The sequence below is a fragment of the Talpa occidentalis genome, unplaced genomic scaffold (assembly GCF_014898055.3).
Source record: "Talpa occidentalis isolate TD23 unplaced genomic scaffold, MPIMG_talOcc4v2.1 talOcc4.3, whole genome shotgun sequence".
NCBI lineage: Eukaryota > Metazoa > Chordata > Mammalia > Eulipotyphla > Talpidae > Talpa > Talpa occidentalis.
In genome coordinates this window covers 37,047,813-37,068,104 of record NW_023603184.1, presented here as the reverse complement: position 1 = coordinate 37,068,104, position 20,292 = coordinate 37,047,813, and the positions used below count along the sequence as shown (strand labels likewise).

Below are 20,292 nucleotides of genomic sequence, written 5' to 3'. Positions count from 1 at the left end.
ACGTGGTCTCACAGGACATGGCTGCCTTAAACCGCACTGCTGTGAGCCATACAGTCTTCCGCTTACTGGGCGTCCCTGGCCTGGAGGACCAGCACAGGTGGATTTCCATCCCCTTCTTCATTTCCTATGTCATTGCTCTGCTCGGGAATGGCCTACTCATCTGTGTTATCCTCACGAAGCGCAGCCTCCACGAGCCCATGTACCTCTTCCTCTGCATGTTGTCAGGAACAGATATTGTCCTCTCCACGTGCATTGTGCCTCAGGCTTTGGCCATCTTCTGGTTCCAGGCTGGGGAGATCTCCCTGGATTGTTGCATCAGCCAGGTATTCTTCCTGTCCTCTACTTTTGTCTATGAGTCGGGGATCTTGCTGGTGATGGCATTTGACCGCTACATTGCCATCTGCCACCCACTGAGATACACCACGATTCTCACACATGCATTAATTGGGAAAATTGGTCTGATCCTCTTTCTGAGAAGTTATGTTACTGTTTCCCCCATAATATTTCTTCTGAAAAGACTAACTTTCTGCAAAAGTAACATCCTCCCAAACACCGCTTGTAAGCACATTGTCTTGGCCCGTATTTCCTGTGATGACATCCGAGTGAACATCTGGTATGGATTTTTTGTCCTCATGTCAACCTTGGTCATAGATGTTGCATTAATTTTTATTTCTTATGTGCTCATTCTCTGGGCTGTGTTCCGCATCCCTTCCCGAGATGCTCGCTACAAGGCTCTCAATACATGTGGCTCCCATGTCTGTGTCATCACCCTCTTCTATGCACCTGCCATCTTCTCAGTCCTCACTCAGCGGTTTGGACATCACATCTCACCTCATATCAAAGTTCTGCTGGCCAACGTCTATATTCTGGTTCCGCCTATGCTGAATCCTATTATTTATGGGATCAAGACCAAACAGATCCGGGACCAGGTGATTCATGTGTTCTTTACAAAACAGCCTGACTATGATGATGGAAGCTAACCTTGGATTTTTCTCAATAATCCTCTCTATGCATGAGGGGAAATTTAGCATCAGGATGTGGGAATGCACAGCTGAGAAGCTAGTTAAAGAACTGCAGATACTGGTGTCTCTACAGCAACACCATTGGGACAGTTCGATTCATGATGCTTTCAAAACCTCTAATCAGCCATTAGGTGTCAGTAGCTTCAGATGCTTAGTATTGTCATTTATCAAGTTGAAAACAAGATCAGTTCACCTCTAAGTCACTTACACCTCTATAACTTTAGACGGGCTGTTGGCATAATATGAACTGGAAATGGCTTTTCCTGGATAGTTGCTAAAATATTTTTTTCTGACATGTTCTAAGCTTTAAGTATATATTTTATTCCTCTTATGCACATGTCTTCTGCCATTTTCCCCCAATGTCTTCTGCATATTCAAATTGTCTCTCACAAATTATTACACAATAATTATCTGCCTGACCTTCTGATAATAATAACAAAAATCCTATGGAGGCTGCAGGTAGTGTTATCTTCTATCAGAAATGTTTACTCTATCTCCCCCTATGCAGAGAAGCCGATCAAAACATTCCAAATGAATCCTGGGTCTGAGTCAAGGCTGGTTTTCAGTTTATGTCAGGCTAAGTATTTGTCTCTATGCTCTTATTCTGAGGACAAAATTCTCCAGAGATTTTAATTAATATCCTAGAAGACCCTTTTTTCCTCAGTCTTAACAACAGCTGTAAATGTTTTAGTTCTTCCCTAAATGAGGTCTTTCAATGTAGCTCTTTAGATTCCTCTCCTTGCAGCTTCTAAGTCTGAAAAATGATAGAAATGAGAATTTAAGATATGGCTTAATCATTCTTCCTCACTGGGGTAGGTCTTCCATTCTTAAAAATCACAGGGATTAAAAACAAGTACATATTGCCCTTTAGAATCTTTTTTTTTTTAATTAATAAATTTTATTTTTATATTCTCCATACAATTGCAATCCCCCCATTCTGACCCCAATCCCTCCCCTCCCGCCCCACCCCCCCAAAAGTGTCTCTGGTTCATAGTTTTTGTTGATTTTGATTTTCACTTTCTTATAGTTTATTTTCCCGGTCCCTTATTTAAGTTTTCTAGATCCCTGCTATGAGTGAGACCATCCGGTATTTTTCTTTTTCTTTTTGGCTTATTTCACTGAGCATGATCCCTTCCAGCGTCATCCATGTTGCTGCAAATTGCATGTGTTTATCTTTTTTGAATGCTGAGTAATATTCCATGGTATATATGTACCACATCTTCTTGATCCAGTCATCTATTTTTGGGCATTTGGGCTGTTTCCAAAGCTTAGCTATTGTAAACAGTGCTGCTATAAACATAGGGGTGCAGTGTTCTTTGGAATTGATGTTTCTGTGTTCTTTGGGTAAATACCTAGGAGTGGAATTGCTGGATCCTGTGGAAGCTCTATGTTTAGTAGGTCCAGAAATCTCCACACAGCTCTCCATAGTGGTTGGACCAGTTTGCACTCCCACCAACAGTGCAGAAGAGTTCCTTTTTCTCCACAACCTCGCCAACATTTGTTGTTGCTAGTTTTTTTAATATGTGCCATTCTCACTGGTGTAAGATGGTATCTCATGGTAGTTTTGATTTGCATTTCCCTGATTGCAAGTGATGTTGAACATTTTTTCATATGCCTGTTGGCCATTCGCATTTCCTCTTCAGAGAAGTTTCTTTTTAGTTCCTCTGTCCATTTTTTGACTGGATTATTTTCTTTGTTGTTGTTGAGTCTCATCAGCTCTTTGCAGATTTTTGTGATCAGTCCTTTATCATTAGTGTTGTGTGCAAAAATGTTCTCCCAGTTGGTGGGGTTTCTCTTTGTTTTTGTTATTGTCTCTTTTGCTGTGCAGAAGCTCTTTAATTTGATGTAGTCCCAGCTGTTGATCTTTGCCTTCACTATCACTGCTTTGGGTGATGTGTCTGTAAAGATGTCTTTGATATGCAAATCACGTAGTGTTTCGCCTATATTTCCTTCTATGTATTTTATGGTTTCAGGTCTTATGTCTAGTTCTTTAATCCATTTTGAGTTGATTTTTGTATATGGTGTGAGGTAGTGGTCAAGCTTCATTCTTTTGCATGTAGCGACCCAGTTTTCCCAGCACCATTTATTGAACAAACTTTCTTTGCTCCAATGCATAGTCTTTGCTCCTTTGTCAAAGATTAGTTGACCATAAATCTGTGGGTTTATTTCTGGATTTTCTATTCGATTCCATTGGTCTGTATGTCTGTTCTTGTTCCAATACCATGCAGTTTTGATGATTATGGCTTTGTAGTAGAGTTTGAAGTCTGGGAGTGTGATGCCTCCATTCCCTTCTTTTTTTTTCAGGAGAGCTTTGGCTATTCGGGGTTTTTTGTGATTCCATATGAATTTCATCAATAATTGTTCTATTTCTTTGAAGAATGACATTGAAATTTTGATTGGAATAGCATTGAATCTGTATATTGCTTTTGGTAGGATGGCCATTTTAATAATGTTTATTCTCCCAATCCATGAGCAGGGGATGTCTTTCCATTTCTTTGTGTCTTCTTCTATTTCTTTTAACAGTGTTTTATAGTTTTCTTTGTATAGGTCCTTTACCTCTTTTGTTAGATTTATTCCCAAATATTTGATTTTTTTTGTTTCAATAATAAAAGGGATGGTTTTTTTGATTTCTTCTTCTTCAGATTTATTGTTTGTATATAGGAAGGCTACTGACTTTTGCGTGTTGATTTTGTATCCTGCCACTTTACTGAACTGATTGATGAGTTGAATTAGTTTTTCTGTGGAGTTTTTGGGGTTCTCTATGTATATTATCATATCATCTGCAAAGAGTGATAGTTTGACTTCTTCTTTTCCTATTTGGATTCCTTGGATGTCTTTCTCTTGTCTTATTGCTCTGGCTAGGACTTCCAGTATTATATTGAAAAGCAGTGGTGAAAGTGGACATCCTTGTCTTGTTCCAGATCTTAATGGAATTGCTTTCAGCTTTTCACCATTGAGAATGATACTGGCTGTTGGCTTGTCATATACGGCCTTTATGATGTTGAGGTACGTTCCTTGTATCCCAAGAATTTCAAGGGCTTTTATCATGAATGGGTGTTGCACTTTGTCGAAAGCTTTCTCAGCATCTATTGATATTATCATATGGTTTTTATATTTCTTTTTGTTGATGTGTTGGATAACGTTGATTGATTTTTCGGATGTTAAACCATCCTTGTGTCCCTGGAATGAATCCTACTTGGTCGTGGTGAATTACCTTATGGATACACTGTTGGATTCTGATAGCTAAAATTTTATTGAGGATTTTTGCATCAGTGTTCATTAGGGAGATTGGCCTATAGTTTTCTTTTTTTGTGTTGTCCTTGTTCGGTTTTGGTATTAGTGTAATGTTGGCTTCATAGAACGTGTTAGGTATTATACCTTCCTTCTCAATTTTTTGGAAGAGTTTGTGAAGGATAGGTACCAATTCGTCTCTGAATGTTTGGTAGAATTCATTTGTAAATCCATCAGGTCCTGGGCTTTTGTTTTGGGGAGGTTTTTGATTACCATTTCAATTTCGCTAATTGTAATTGGTCTGTTTAGGTGTTCTATTTCTTCTTTATCTAGCTTTGGGTGATTGTAGAGTTGTAGGAATTTGTCCATCTCTTCTAGATTGTTAAACTTGTTTCCATATAACTGTTCATAGTAGTTATTAATAATTCTTTTGATTTCTGCTGTGTCCGTTGTGATTTCTCCTCTTTCATTTATTATCCTATTTATTTGTGCTTTCTCCCTTTTTGCCCTTGTGAGCCTGGCAAGGGGTTTATCTATTTTATTGATTTTTTCGAAGAACCAGCTCTTGGTTTCATTGATCTTTTGGATTGTTTTTTTAGTTTCGATTTCATTTATTTCTGCTTTGGTTTTTATTATTTCTTTTCTTCTACTGGTTTTGGGGCTTTTTTTGTTGTTCTTTTTCTAGATCTTTGAGTTTCAAGATTAGGTTGTTTCTTTGAGTTCTTTCTTGTTTCTTGATGTGAGCATCTATTGCTATATATTTTCCTCTTATTACTGCTTTTGCTGCATCCCATACATTTAGGAAATTGGTGTCCTCCTTGTCATTCAATTCAAAGAATTTTTTAATTTCTTCTTTTATCTCCTCGTTAGTCCAATGGACTTCCAGTAGTGTGGGTTTCAATCTCCACGAGGTAGGAGAATACCTTGCCTTCTCTTTATGGTTTATTTCTAGTTTGATGCCTTCATGGTCAGAAAAGATGGTTGGTATGATTTCAATCTTGGTGTATCTGTTGATGTTTGTCTTGTGCCCCAGTATATGATCGATCCTAGAGAATGATCCATGTGTGCTTGAGAAAAATGTATACTCAGATTTTTTTGGGTTTAGTGTTCTATATATGTCTGTTAAGCCTAAGCACTCTAGATCCTTATTTAGAGCTTTAGTGTCTTTACTTATTTTTTGTCTTGTTGATCTATCCATTGTTGATAGTGGTGTGTTGAAGTCTCCCACTACGTATGTGTTTTCTCTGATGTCTGTTTTCAGAGATGCCAATAGTTGTCTGATATATTTTGGTGCTCCTTCGTTTGGTGAATATATGTTAATGAGTGTTATTTCTTCTTGAAGTATTATCCCCTTGATCATAATGTAATGACCACTGGGGTCTCTTTTTATCTTTTTAAGTTTGAAATCTGTTTTATCTGATATGAGTATAGCTGTTCCTGCCTTCTTTTTTGGTCCATTTGCTTGTAGAATTGTTTTCCATCCTTTAACTTTGAGTCTATTTTTATCTTTTGCAGCTAAATGTGTTTCCTGGAGACAGCAAAAGGTTGGGTTTTGTTTCTTAATCCAGCCTGCAACTCTGTGTCTTTTTATTGGAGAGTTTAGTCCATTTACATTTAGAGTTAGTATTGATATGTTAGCATCTGTATTTGCCATTGTGTTTGTCTTTCCTTTGATTTTATTTATTTATTCTTTTAATAACTTTCTTTGGCCTTCTTTTGTTGTTATTCGTCCCTCTGAGGTTCTGGCTTTAGGACTCCTTGTAGTATTTTTTGGAGTGGGGGTTTAGTTGCAATGAAATTCCGGAGTTTCTGTTTGTCTGGGAAGGTCCATATTCTTTCTTCAAAGAGGAAGGAGAGCTTTGCGGGATAGAGTATTCTTGGTTGGCATCTGTTTTCTTGGAGTCTGTTGACTATGTCCCTCCACTCTCTCCTTGCCCGTAGTGTTTCTTCAGAGAAGTCTGATGTCAGTCTGATTGGTTTCCCTTTGAATGTTATCTGTTTCTTCCCTCTTGTTAGTTTCATTATTTTTTCTTTGTCTTGGATTCTTGGGAGCTTTACTATTATGTGTCTTGCTGTATTTTTCCTTTCGTCATGGAAGTTTGGTGTTCTTCTTGCTTCTTGTATATCAATTTTCAGATCCTTCTTAGTGTTTGGGAAGTTCTCTTCAATTATATCCATGAATATTTTCTCTGTTCCTACATCTCTCTCCTCTCCTTCTGGGATTCCTATAACTCTTATATTTCCTTTCCTCATGGAGTCAGATAGTTCCCGAAGTCTTTCTTCGGTCTTTTTCCTTCGTACTTCTCCTTCCTTTTCTGTTTTAGTTCTTTTTATTTCTGTGTCTTCAAGAGTACTTATTCGTTCTTCCATTTCATCTATTCTGCTTTCACTGCTTTTCCTAGAGTTCTTTAGCGTCTCCATTAATTCTTTGATCTCCTGCATTTCTTTTACTTCCCTCTTTAGGGACTCAATTTCATTCTTCTGGTCATTAATTATTTTCCCCTTATCATTGTTTTCCTTTATGACTTCTGTCAGTTTTTTAATCACAGCAATTTTAAATTCTCTATCTGGAAGGCTCAGAAGTTCTTCCAAGTTACTGTAGTTGCAATCTGGTAGATGGTTTTCTTTTTGTGGTGTGCTATTTTGCTGAGGAGTTGCTGGGTTGCATGTTGTTTTTCTACTCCCTACTGCCTGTTTTCTAATTTGCCTTATTCCTTGTGACACTGTGTTGCTGGTACTGGCCGGCATCTTGGGTGACCTTCCCAGCTCACCACTGGCTCCTCTGGGGAACTTCTGCTGGGTTCACAAGTCTCCAGCAAAGACAGGTCCCTGCTCTGTCTCCTCGGTGAGCCTTCTGCTGGGTTCACACAGTCTCCAGCAAGAAGGGTCCCTGCTGCAAAATGCCGGTGCCGGCGACGCGCTCCCCTGCACGCCTGGTCTGCCCCAGCGGTGGGTGCTGCTCCCCTCTGGGCTGGAACTGCAGGCTAGAAGGTGCCCGGTGTGGGCAAGCCTCCCAGCTTAACCTCTGTCTCCTCGGTGAGCCTTCTGCTGGGTTCACAGTCTCCAGCAAGAAGGGTCCCTGCTGCAAAATGCCGGTGCCGGCGACGCGCTCCCCTGCACGCCCGGTCTGCCCCAGCGGTGGGTGCTGCTCCCCTCTGGGCTGGAACTGCAGGCTAGAAGGCACCCAGCATGGGCAAGCCTCCCAGCTTACCTCTGTCTCCTTGGTGAGCCTTCTGCTGGGTTCACACAGTCTCCAGCAAGAAAGGTCCCTGCTGCAAAATGGCGATGCGGGAACGAGCTCCCCTGCACGCCCAGTCTGCCCCAGCGGTGGGTGCTGCTCCCCTCTGGGCTGGAACTGCAGGCTAGAAGGTGCCCGGTGTGGGCAAGCCTCCCAGCTTAACCTCTGTCTCCTCGGTGAGCCTTCTGCTGGGTTCACACAGTCTCCAGCAAGAAGGGTCCCTGCTGCAAAATGCCCTTTAGAATCTTTTGGCCTCATTCTCTAGTATCAAGAGTAGCCAGTGTAGTCGGCAAATGTGTCATAGGAAAAATAAATCTGTGTATTTCAAATTTCCCAATTTTGAAATTTTTACTGCAGTCCTGGCCACAAAGAATTCTCTGGCTTCTCTGTCCCCCAGGAAAGGCCTTCGTCCTGGACCAACATTCATCCTTAGCCCCGTTCCAGAATCAGTAATTCCAGAGATAAAATGTGATTAGAATTGTCAGCTTCTGACTAGTTCTCCTTTTTCTCTATTTTGTTCATCTAGTTCACTGATGGCTTAATAGATGATGTTTGTGATTTATTTGTCTCTTTCTAGTTTCCACAATGGAAATATTATTATGCCATGTTCTACTCCTTCATACCCAGAACAAAAGTTTTGAGAGGCTGGCTGATGCTTGCCTTGACAATGTGAAAAGACAAAGTAAAGACATTTAGCCTGAAGAAAATAACTATTTATGTTTTGGGGTCAAGGATATTATTTATGTCATTTTCATCTAAATATAAAAATGGTCATAGATTTTTCATTATTCTTTCACTGAACTCAGGATTTTAAGACTTCTCCCAACTTGTATTAGCATTTATATATTACGAGATGAGACCCTTTCTTTTGATTCTCATCTGAATGGAGCATATACACAAAATAAAGAAACCAACCTATCTTAGCATTTTTTAAAATAAAGATTAAACTCATGAACCAAAGATATTTTAATTCAGAATTCTATTTTTCTCCTGTGTTACATTATTTTCATTATATCAACAAAACAAAAACATTATTTAATGTCTTAATTATCTTGTATAGTGTGCTTCTTATAACTATGTATTTGTCTTCAAAACAATTATGATTTTTAAAAATATCAGGCATTTCCAAATTAATTTTACTCCACCAATCCTGTCAGGGTGAATTCAATTAATTCTCTGATATTTGTTAATTACACAATGTTAGTCAACAATTTAATTGTTCCTTTTAAAAAATATTTATTTATTTATGCATACAAGAACTGGGGTACAGACCAGAGCCCGTGGGGGGAACAGAAGAGGCAGATTGACTGAAATACACTGCTGAGGGGAGCAGCGGGTGAGTCAGGAGAGGTCTGCTGTGCCATGTGGGTAGCTCCCTGGCCAGGGACCAAACGCGTGCTGCAGTGGCTACCAACAGCTTGACAGTGCCGTGTCTTTAACCCCTGCACCACTAGAGAGGCCCCAAAGGGCATATATTATTAACCTTTCACCTTACTAAATAGAAATGTTAAAAATCTAAAATAAGTGGAGTAAGAAAGAGTAAGTAATGGACTTATCTTAGAACAACTTTTCAAGCTAAAAACAAAGGGAAACACCCATAGAAAAAGCCTGGTGATTTGACTATATAAAGTTTAGTTCCTCCTATGTAACTAAAATTAAAAGATAGATAAGATGAGAAAATATTTACAAAGAGTGTTACTTCTTGGAAAAGTATTTTAAAGTGCTTTAATTTGCAGCTAGTAAAAGTTATTTAAAATATAATAAAATACTTTTCAGAAATCTATGTGAAAATAATAGGGTATAAGATGTTTCACAGATTGATTTCAAATATGTGAAAAATTGAGAAATAAGATGGACTCACAAACATGATAAAAGGAACTTTTTAATGCATTTAAATGAAAATGTGTAATGAAGAAACATTGACGAATGTTGAAAGAGTAGTATGAATAATCAGATAGGGCTGCAAATTCCTTCTGATGGCTCCAGTGTTTACGGTAATCAGGCTCTATTGCCAATGTATTATTAGAACCTTCTCTGGAGGGATCAGGACTCTCTGACACACAGAAAGCTAAAGCGGTCCTCATGCCCAGAATCTCCTCACTGTCTCCTCCCAGATAGCACTTTTCATTCTGCTGGGATAACCCAGTAGATTTGTGACTTGTCCAGTGGTGCTTTGTAAACTTGTAGGGATCCTTTGCCAACTGGACTGAATGGGCAGGTGAGCCATCACCTCTGTCCTCTATCACTGCTGCTCAGTAAGAAGGTGTGAGGCAGGCCTAGCTGACACTCCACTTCCTCCCACTTCCTGGTGTCAGCAGTACCTGGCAAGAAGCTGAGACTTCATCCCCACCGAGGATAAAGGAGATGGTGAGAGGGGGGCTCTACTGCACCCCATTGTCATTCCCCCTCCATCAGATGGCTCAGTCAGAACTGAGCCTCTATCCTTCTCAGCATCAACAAGGCAGTAAGAGGTATCAGGAGGCTGGGCTCATGAGCACTCTGCCTCCCTCCTCCTATCTTGTGACAGTAGAGCCAGTTGATGGATTTAGTGTCTGCTACTGTTGTAAAGCAATGGAATAACATGGTTCAGCACTCCGCATCCTTTTCCATGTGGTAACAAGACTCAGGAGCTAAGCTATATCCCCTCTTGAGTCATATTCCACCTTTACCAGGAAAGTGTTAGTGGAGTGAGAGGGGTGCTGAATTTCCCTTGTACCCGTGTGCAATGAGTAAAGTGCTGCAAGTTAATCTTTCACTTTGCTCAGCGGTTTTCATAGGGCCTAGCAGGATCTGAACATATACCCTCCTCCAGACCTATCTACTATTCCTCCTAAATAGAAGATTAAATAGATTTCAGAGTCTCATAACATAATACCCAAAGTGTCCAGAATACAATAAAAATCATTTGGCTTTCCAGGATAATTATACATTGAATAATAAAAGAAAATAGATACCACCATGGAGATAACTCATGTTTGGAATTATCTGACAGAGACTCAAAAGCAATCATAAAAACATGATTGGGATCAAGATGTCAGAGCAGATTCCTTGTTTTACTCCCAGGAGGATAATCTGAAAGTTTTCCAGAAAGGCATTAAACTCAGAGGGTACAGTGACAGGGCAAAAATGGAGCACTCTTGGATATCAGAGACCAACATGGACTGCACCAGATTGGAAACTGAGGAGATTCATGCCCTCACTAAACAATGGGTGGGTGGAGAGAAATGCATGGAGGCTGTGGTGTGGGTGGGATGCTGTCATACAAGGTACAATGAGGCACTGCCCCTCAGGTGGTGGGTGTGGAAGCGAAGAATCAAGCAATGTGGAGGCGCAAGCCTGTGACTGGGGGGAAGAATGTGTGAAGTTCTTTTTTTTTTTTTTTAAGATTTATTTATTTATTTATACAAGCATTGGGTACAGTCAGAAACGCGGAAGGGTGAGAGAATTCATCAGAGCAGACAACGAAGTACACTGCTGAGGGGAGCAGCGGGCGCGGCAGGAGAGGCCTGTGCGCCATGTGGGACCCTCGCCGGGGACTGTGGATCAAACCGGCGCTGCAGAGGCTGGGGGCAGTTTTGCAGCCCAGAGCTCAACCGCTGCGCCACCAGGGGAGGCCCTGGAGGAGTTATTTCTTAGTGTTTTGGCTGACCCCTTCCACCCACTGTTTCTACAGATCACTTCACGGATAGAAATTCTGAAAACTCAGTTCTTCTACCAAAGTGATTTCTGCTTTTCAAATAATATGTGAACCACCTGCTCCTGAATTTGCTTGGTCTTGATCCCATAAATGATGGGGTTCATCATGGGTGGAGCCAGAATGCAGACATTAGCCAACAAGATGTGGACATGAGGGGGAATGTGGCGTCCAAACCGCTGAGTAAGGGTCGTGAAGATCCCAGGGCCATAAAAGAGGATGATGACACAGACATGGGAGCCACATGTGTTGAGAGCTTTGTGGCGAGCATCCTGGGATGGGATGTGGAACACAGCACGGAGAATCAGCACATAGGAAACAAAAATTAGCACAAGATCTAGAACCACTGTTGATATGAGGACGGTAAACCCATACCAGATATTCACTCGAATGTCATTACAAGCATATTTGGCCAAGCCAATGTGTTCACAAAAGGTATGTGGGATAATATTATTTTGGCAGAAAGTCAATCTTTTCAGAAGAAATATTATGGGAAAAATTGTACCATAACTTCTCAGAAAGATGAAGATACCAATTTTCCCAATCAGTGAGTGTGTGAGAATAGTTGTGTATCTCAGGGGGTAGCAGATGGCAATGTAGCGGTCAAATGCCATCACCAGCAAGATCCCCGACTCTGAGATGAAGGTGGAGTGCAAGACGAAGAGCTGAGTGATGCAGCGATCCAGGGAGATCACCCCAGCCTGGAACCAGAAGATGGCCAAGGCCTGAGGCACTGTGCACGTGGAGAGGACGACGTCTGCTCCAGCCAGCATGCAGAGGAAGAGGTACATGGGCTCATGGAGACTGCGCTTCGTGAGGATGATGCAGATGAGCAGGCTATTCCCTAGCAGAGCAATGACGTAGGACGTGAAGAAGGGTATGGAAATCCACTTGTGCTGGTTCTCCAGGCCAGGGATGCCCAGCAAATAGAAGATCATGTGGCTCACACCAGTGTGGTTTAAGGTAGTCATATCTAGAGAAGATGTGGCACCTCACTTCTATTCATAGAGAGGAAAATACATATTTAAAAAATATATTTTTAAGAGAGTTATACTAATATTATTTGTGAACACATCAGGTTCTCTTTACATATTTCATACTCTTCATGTCCTATGGACATGCAAATAACAGGGAATTGCTCAGATGAAAGGATATGGTATGTACCCCCAACAACTCAAGGCCAACTGCATTCAGTGCCAAATAACCAAAGTAAGAGATATTATTGTATGTATCACACTTTTGAACAGAGAATTTTGAATACACAGAGGAAATCATTATACCTGTCTGGGAAAGATGTAACATGATGATACTTGAACTTGATCTTAAAATTGACTAGTTTATCATAAAGAATGTAACCTAAGGGCAGCTATACAAGAAAAGGTGACTACACAGATCAACATAGTATGATCATGAAATGTTTCCAAGCAGATTTTTCTAATTTTCAAGGGCCCTGATTACCATTTCATAATTTCGTTCACAACTTGATACAGCTTAGACCCCATCCTCTGCACAGGGGTAGCCATCAGCTATCCTGAAGTCAGTGCTTTAGTACAACAATCACTCTAGGTTACCTGTGGAGGGTTATTGGAACAGTAATTGATTGGCTGATTGGATGCTTTAAGATCAGTCACATTCCAGGAATAGTATGGATCTGAATGTAATACAGTCACAGGTGAATGAAGCCAATGTTTATTAAGCGTTGTTTCCTGCCAGGGATTACATATGCCATGTGAGTATATTCTTCATGCAAGTAGAATCCACTCCAGGAAGTGGATATTGTCAATTTCACATCAATGAAAAAACTTAAGAGAATAGGAATCACTTGCCAAGTTTCACCATCAATAATTAGTAGAGTTTGAAGTCTTCACCATATACTTTTTGCTTACTTTTGAAGAGGGTCAGGAGATCTTTGAGAAGGAAAATGATAGGACTGGTGTGCCTGGAAGGAGGAACTCCTCAGATTCATACTTGAGAGAGCTAAGTTTAGAAATGACTGAAACTGGGGAAAAAAGGGACATTCTTGCTGGAGTGGGGGCATGGCAGGTCTTGATAATTGGAAGATTCTTTTGCTGTAGAAAGTAACTTGTAATTCCACCGTTTTTCATTCACTAGCTTAATCTTTCAGCAAGTGTACTGTGAACAGTGACCATTTCTCAGGCATCATGCCATCTGCCCAAGTCCTAACTGGGCTAGTGGTTTGAGAGAGTGGTGGCTATGGAAGCAGATAGATTTAGTAAAATGTTCCAGGTATGATGGACTCAGAGGGTGCTTTTGGAGAAGAGAGGTCCAATATTTTGATCAGAATACAGAAATATAACTAAATTGTAAATAAATACCCTTTTCATGGAGTTTCTGAGGATATTAAATGATGGAACTTGAAATATCTAGATTAGGGCCTCCACAGTGGTGCAGCAGGTTGGGCCGCACTGTGAAGCTGTCCACAGCCTCTGCAGCATGGGTTTGTTTCCCGGCCAGCCAGAGAGATTCCCACATGGCGCAGCAGACCTCTCCTATCTCGCCTGCTGCTCTCCTCAGCAGTGTCTTTGGTCGATCTGCCTGTTCTGCTCCCCGCTCTCTCTAGTGAATCCTCTCACCCTCCAGCGCCTCTGATCTATACCCCAGCTCTTGGATAAATAAATAAAATCTTTAAAAAAATACCTACATTAGTGGTTAAGATGTATCTTATGCTCATTAACATCATTTCTTTTACTCCAGTCCCCCCTCTTTGTGCCCCTATGTTTTCTTTCTGGGGGGAAAAATTGTCTCCCAGTTCTCACTTCTGCTGAGATACCCTGCCTTCCTTCTCAAGCTCCCTCTAATATTCGGCTAGCGACAGGGGTTAACAGTTCTCTGCCATTCTTGGAGCTCCTTTCATATTTTTTTCCAAGAGGGGTCTGTAGTCTAATAAATATGTGTTTTGTTTTCTTATCTATTCTAAGTGCTAAGACACTTGCAATTTACTGGATTTCTCCTCTTTATTTACAGCCCTTTAGTAACGTACCTAGTCCATGCACCCTAGTCCACTTCCCCCCAGGAGTTCATTGCACTCTCCACATCTGCTATAACCAACTACATTTGTGCCTTTGGCATTTACCAGCCTTTGTCCACGATATCAATCTTTTTCAAGAGTCCTGTCTCTTCTGCCCTGCTTGAGATATAACACCAGCCCAGTGCTAATCTTGATCCTGAAACCAGCCACGCTCTCATGTCTAATTCACTCACCAGCCTTAGACTGAGTCCTCAGGAATGAAGATGACATGCATAAAGAGATCTGCAATGAGATTCAACTTCGAAATGGCCAGGATTTGGGCTGTTGATCTTCTTTTGTGAGAACCCACTGGGGGAAGCACTTACGCCAGGGCTCCAGGGACAGAGCTGTTGCCACCAGCTTTGCTTGTTTTCCCAAATGTGCTGAGTTTCTAAAACATCTCCCTCTTCCACCTCCCTCCTTTCCTCCTAACTCCCTTGTACCTTCTTTCTTTTCTCAAAATACTCTAAATAGCAAAGCTTTCCACTTAATCTGTTCTTGATACAGGCCCATTTTAATGAATGTTGAACTCATTTTCAACAGGGATATAAATACTTAGAATTATGTTGTAACTATTATCTATTTCTATATTTTTGTAAAGAATGGTAAAGTTTGTTTTTCTTGAAAAGAGTTAATTGAGGTTATAGACATCCCTCTGGTTTTCAGTGTAATGACCATGATGCTTTGCTCTTGCCTGAGAGCATGTAAATGGACGTGCTTAACAGAAGGCAGAAGACACGTGAGTCTTGGTGACCTTGGAATGAACGAAACTTGTGTCTCATGTCCTTGCCTTCTTTGACTACATTTAAGATTTTCCACTTTATCTTAATTTATAGTTTGATCATGATGCACTCAGGCAAAACTTTCTTTATTTTTGTCCTCTTTGAGTCTCACTGAGCTTTCTGAATCTGTGAATTTATCATTTTTACCTAATTTGGGAAATTTCGATATATTACTTCTAAATTATTTTTCTGTCTCATTCTCTTTCTCATTTCATTTTGGGTCCCAACTTCACATCATGTCTCACCTTTTGACAGTGTCCTACTAGGCCCTGAGGTTCTCTTCATTTTTTTTTTCTATTCTTTTTCTCTCTCTCAGTTGGATAATTCTATTTATAAATTTCTCTAAGTATGATCACATTGGTCCAACAGTAAAGACATTTGAGATTTTGTTGGATGTTGCAGTGTCTCTCCATACTGTATCATTTTCACCGCCGCTAGTAATGTGTAAGAGCGTTTTCCCTGCTCATAGTCTTGCCAGCGGAGTGTGTTGTAAAAATGGAACATTTGTCAGTCTGAGAGTGTTTCAAGTGTGGTTCACCACATACAAAAATGACTGCTGGTAATTCTTCCCTCTGCTATATACACGGCATTCCGGATCACGATGTGCATCTTGTTCTGCAGTGTCTTGAATCTGCGATGGTCTAATGACTTGCTTTAACCAACAGAATAAGGTTAAGAGATATGTGAATCCATGGCATATGCCTTAAGAGATCTTGCAACTTCCATTTTGCCCTCTTTGAGGCCAGTAGCCATTTTAAGAAGTTTCGGATAGGCAAAGGGATAAAAGACCACGTGGAGAGAGATCAAATCAGGGGCAACCACAGCACAGCAGCTGACAACTGTAAAAGCAAAGGTTGTGCTTTATTCACCTCTTTTGAGCCTAAACCTGAACCGCTCTTAGTGTATTGTGGGTGCACAATAGTGTTTGTTGAGTGAAATCTGATTGAATGAATCATCTGATATTTGAATGTCAGAAATATGTGACTTTGCTAGGTGTAACTTTTAAGATGCCCGGATGCTCTGAAACCTGGTGATCCCCCGGTGAAGGACCGTGATGTTGAATGATGCCAGTGGATAGAATTTGGGAGCCTGTCTATAAGGTAAGTAATTGCCAGGCTTTTCTGCCCTCCCGCCGTTAGGATTAATGATGGATCTCTGCGGTCCTGAATGCATGCCTGATGGCGGGCACCTGGAGTAGGGTGTGGGCATGCATAGGTGGGTACCCCTGGGCTAAGACTGGGTCTATAAGTGCGGGGTCACGGGACACTAGAGGAACAGAACCACAAGAAGGAGAACAAGCAAGAGAGTGGAAGAGAACCAGCAGAGAAGCAGAGACCATGAGAGAATACTGGAGAGCCCAGAAGAGTGAAGATTTGCTGGGGGCTGGGAGGCTCCCAGCCCCCTGGCACCCCTGCCTGCCGTGTACCTGGTAAAATCCCAATAAAAGCCTGAAAAAGCCACCAAGGTCCCCAGGACTCCTCCTTCACCCCGTCTGCTCAGATCATAGAGATCCTGCTCTGTGCCTTCCTGCCACTACACTGTCACTGTTCAATTTCAGGCAGGAGTTTCCCAAGAATTTCCACTTCAGCGTAGTGACTAAGGTAGTTAGGCATTGCCCTGAGGGTTCCTTTCTGGCAATATTCCCCATTTCATAACTGTTCCTCATAGGTAGTACTTAATTCATCCTTCACCCTTTGGCTGCCATGTGACATTCTTCCCCTGCTTCTGGTTCTTAGCCTCGCTTTGACTGATGGCGAACTTCCACTCAGATCTCAAGAGCCATCTGAAATCGTTTCTTCCCTCCCCCAGTTTTATTCTGATATAATCAACATACAGCACCATATAGGTTTGAGGTGTACAATACAATGACTTGACTTGCATATACTATGCAATGATTTGCACAATAAGTTAACACCTATCATCTCACATAGATACTGAAAAAAGAAAAAAATTTTTCATCGTGATGCAAACTTGTAGGATTTACTCTCTCGCAGCTTTCAAATACACCAAACAGCAGTGCTAACTGCAGTCATCATGTTTACATGACCTTCCCTGCACGGATCTTATAACTGGAGGTTTATACCTTTTAGCTCTCTTCACCCAATTCCCCCACGCCACCTGTTTTATACTATATAAATGTATTTTGATAGACTTGATACGAGGGAAGGAGGCAGCTAATTCCAACTATGTTAGTGGTTCTCAAGCAGAGGCAGTGGGGCACTTTTGCATCTCACATCCCCCTTTTCCTCAATAGCCCCCTCACCCCCCAATACACACACATACACACACACACACATTTGACAATGTTTGAAAACATTTTTCGTTGTCAAAACTGGAGAGTGGTGCTGACATCTAGTGGGTAGAGGCCAGGGATGTGGATAAATATTTTAGAATGCACATATTGTAAGGCAGCCCCCACCCCTTTCCACCCAACAAAGACATCACCTCTCAAAATGTCAATAGTGCCGAGGCTGAAAACCCTGACCCAGAAGTTCTAGGGGAGGGACTACATTAGAACTACCTGGGGAACTTTTGCAATCTTGATTCTCTAAAACTCACTCCAGACCAATTCAATTAAAATGGCTGAGGACAGGACTCAGGTGATTTCAATTGAATCTTATATTAACGCTCAAGAACCACTTATTTGGTTAGTAGAGTGGGGCCACTCTACCCCGGGCCAGAAGGCCTGCCCCGACTCAGCCTCCCACAAGACACTTGGGCCAGCGGAACGCCTCTTTTTGGAGACTTCATTTCCATGGGAAGCTGCCTCCTATGGGACGTGAGTACAAGCTCTTGGATTTATTTCTGTCTTGTAACTAATTACTGATTGAATCTCAAACTGCAGAATTTTACAAGATTTATGATTGATGTGAGACTCAGGGATTTTTTAGGTTCTCAAGCAAACTTTGTAACAGATTTGGAGAGGGCAGTTGCCAATGGTTATGTCTGCTTTTTCTCTAGTGTTATTTTTAAGTGTTTGATGTCCATACCACAGAGTCCACCCATTTTTAGTGTACTGTGATGTCTAGGAGACTCACGAGTTGTGTATCCTTTACGGCTGTGAGAGGGAGATCAACGGCTTTGAAGGGACGCCAGGGCCATGGTGGTGAAAGAATTCACCAGAGGCAGCATGGAAAGTAGAAAAGGAAGATTTATTGATTATCCTGCTAGGGAAATGGGCGAGATGAAAATGTTTGCACGTGGAGGGAAGTTTGAAGCACTTTTTATATTCAGAGTTTGTAGGATTTATAAGATTTAGGGTACAGGCCTGTGTTGGCTGCTATCTACTGAAGTGTCAGAGTGGGTTTACTCCTTGCCTTCTTTCAGAATTTACATCAGCCTTTAATGGCCTCAGGTGGGTTTTATGGCCCTGTTTTTCTTTTTTCAATTTACGTTTAAGTGAGGTAATAATGGGGTAACCCCATCTGGTAATACCACCATTATGCAGCGCCACCAACTCACCTACATTCCACCACCATAGACCATTGTGCTTCCTTCCCTCTTTGTTCTTACCCCTCCCCCATTACTTCTCTTGGCATTTCTGTTCTGTAGTCAGCTATCAAGGGTTAGTTTTTAAGCTTTCCTTGATCTATTAATTTAGTTACTTCATATTCCATATATTAGGAACACCATTAGTATTTATCTTTCTCCAACTTATTTCACTTAGCATTTTTCCTCGAAGACCATCCATGTTGCCACAAAGGGCATGAGTTTATCATTTTTGATCACTGAGTAGTATTCTATTGTGCGTATACCATGTCTTCTTGACCTGCTCATCTGGTCACATAGGTTATTTCCATAGCTTAGCTATTGTAAATTGCGCTGCAGTAAATATGGGAGTACAAGTTTCCTCTGGAATTAGTGTTTTTGAATTTTTGATAGCTGCCTAAGAGTGGAATTATTGGGTCAAATGGCAGATCCACTTTGTTCTTTTTAAGGTTTATTTATTTTTATACAAGAGCTGGGGTACAAGCCAGAGGTGTGGGAGGGTGAGAGAGTTCACCAGAGACAGCAGGGAGCAGAACAGGCAGACGACAGAAACACTCTGCTGAGGGGAGCAGCGGGTGTGACAGGAGAGGTCTGCCGCGCCATGTGGGATTCTCACCAGCCACCAGGGATCGAACCTGCACTGCAGAGGCTGCGGACAGCTTCACAGCGTGGCGCTCAACCCACTGTGCCACCGGGGAGGCCCATGTAGATCCATTTTTAATGTTTCGAGACACCTGTACACAGATCTCCATAATGGCTGGACCATTCTGCATTCCCACCAGCAGTGTAGGAGGGCTCCCTTTTCTCCATACCTTTGCCAGAACTTACTGGTCTTTTTGATATGGGCCATGCTCACAGGTTTGAGATGGTATCTCATTGTGGTTTTGAAATGCATTTCCCTAATAAGTGATTGTGAACAGTTTTTTCCTGTGCCAGCTGGCACGGACATATATTAATAACGACCATTTGGGCCCCCTATCTGCCCAAGGTCTCAGGGCCCGGTTCTATGGTAACTCTCCTGTTCCTCTTGTTCAAAACTTTCCATCCCTATCTGCAAGGCAAGGAAGAGACTGAGCTTTTGACACTACAAACCCCAATAGTCACCACAATTCAATTTCACATTTCCATCACCCCAAAAAAGACCCCTCATGCCCATTAGCGGTGTCCTTGCAGTCCCACTGTAACTCTGAATCGAGCTCTTCCACCCCGCTGTCAGCCTTTCATCTGTAACTTGGGATGGTGCACTCCTTGGCTCCAAAATGTGGTGCAAGTGTTGTGCGGGCCGAGGAAGAGTGAGGAGTTCATGGAATTTAAGGTTTTCACTCACCACAGATACCTGCGGTGGAACAGCATCGTAAATCCTAGAAACCAGGGGTTGCTGCCAATTATGTGTGCGGAGTCCCTAACCAATCTATAGTTTGAGACTGTAGCCTATGACTCCTCAGCAGGTGCTTTTGCTTTTATTTTGCCGTGATGACAGAGCCTCACAGGCTTCTTCTCTCTCAGCTCCTAAATTTATCAGCACCAGGTCTTCATTCTTAGTTACCTATACATATTTCAAGTAAAGAAGTGCTTCTTTTCCCTTCTAAGGGTAAAGCTTTTCACCTGTGGTCCCACTGGGGTTTGGTTCCATCAGCAACTCATTTTCTGGTATTCTCTTTCCAAGGCTAGCTCGCAAGTCCTGCTTTTATCTGCCTATGAGTACACCCAAGTCATGCGCTCCCTCCCCCGTCTCACTCATTTGTTCTGGGTGGGAACAACCCTATTTTACAATGAATTTACAATTTACGAACAGAGAGAGCAGTTGA

At 41.6% G+C, this 20,292-nt stretch overlaps 2 protein-coding genes across 2 annotated transcripts; one reads left to right on the top strand and one right to left on the bottom strand.

The window, feature by feature from the left end:
- The first annotated feature begins 17 nt into the window (after positions 1 to 17).
- Positions 18 to 980, top strand: LOC119255033 (olfactory receptor 52B4-like). The gene has a single exon (XM_037522052.1). It carries the CDS (start codon positions 18 to 20, stop codon positions 978 to 980), a length of 963 nt encoding a protein of 320 aa, XP_037377949.1.
- A 10,222-nt stretch (positions 981 to 11,202) lies between these two features.
- LOC119255032 (olfactory receptor 52B4-like) lies at positions 11,203 to 12,156 on the bottom strand. Its single transcript, XM_037522051.1, has one exon. It carries the CDS (start codon positions 12,154 to 12,156, stop codon positions 11,203 to 11,205), a length of 954 nt encoding a protein of 317 aa, XP_037377948.1.
- Positions 12,157 to 20,292: the final 8,136 nt, after the last annotated feature.

Coding starts and splice junctions, on each gene's coding strand:
- LOC119255032 (XM_037522051.1), bottom strand. CDS start 12,156: ATGACTACCTTAAACCACACTGGTGTGAGCCACATGATCTTCTATTTG.
- LOC119255033 (XM_037522052.1), top strand. CDS start 18: ATGGCTGCCTTAAACCGCACTGCTGTGAGCCATACAGTCTTCCGCTTA.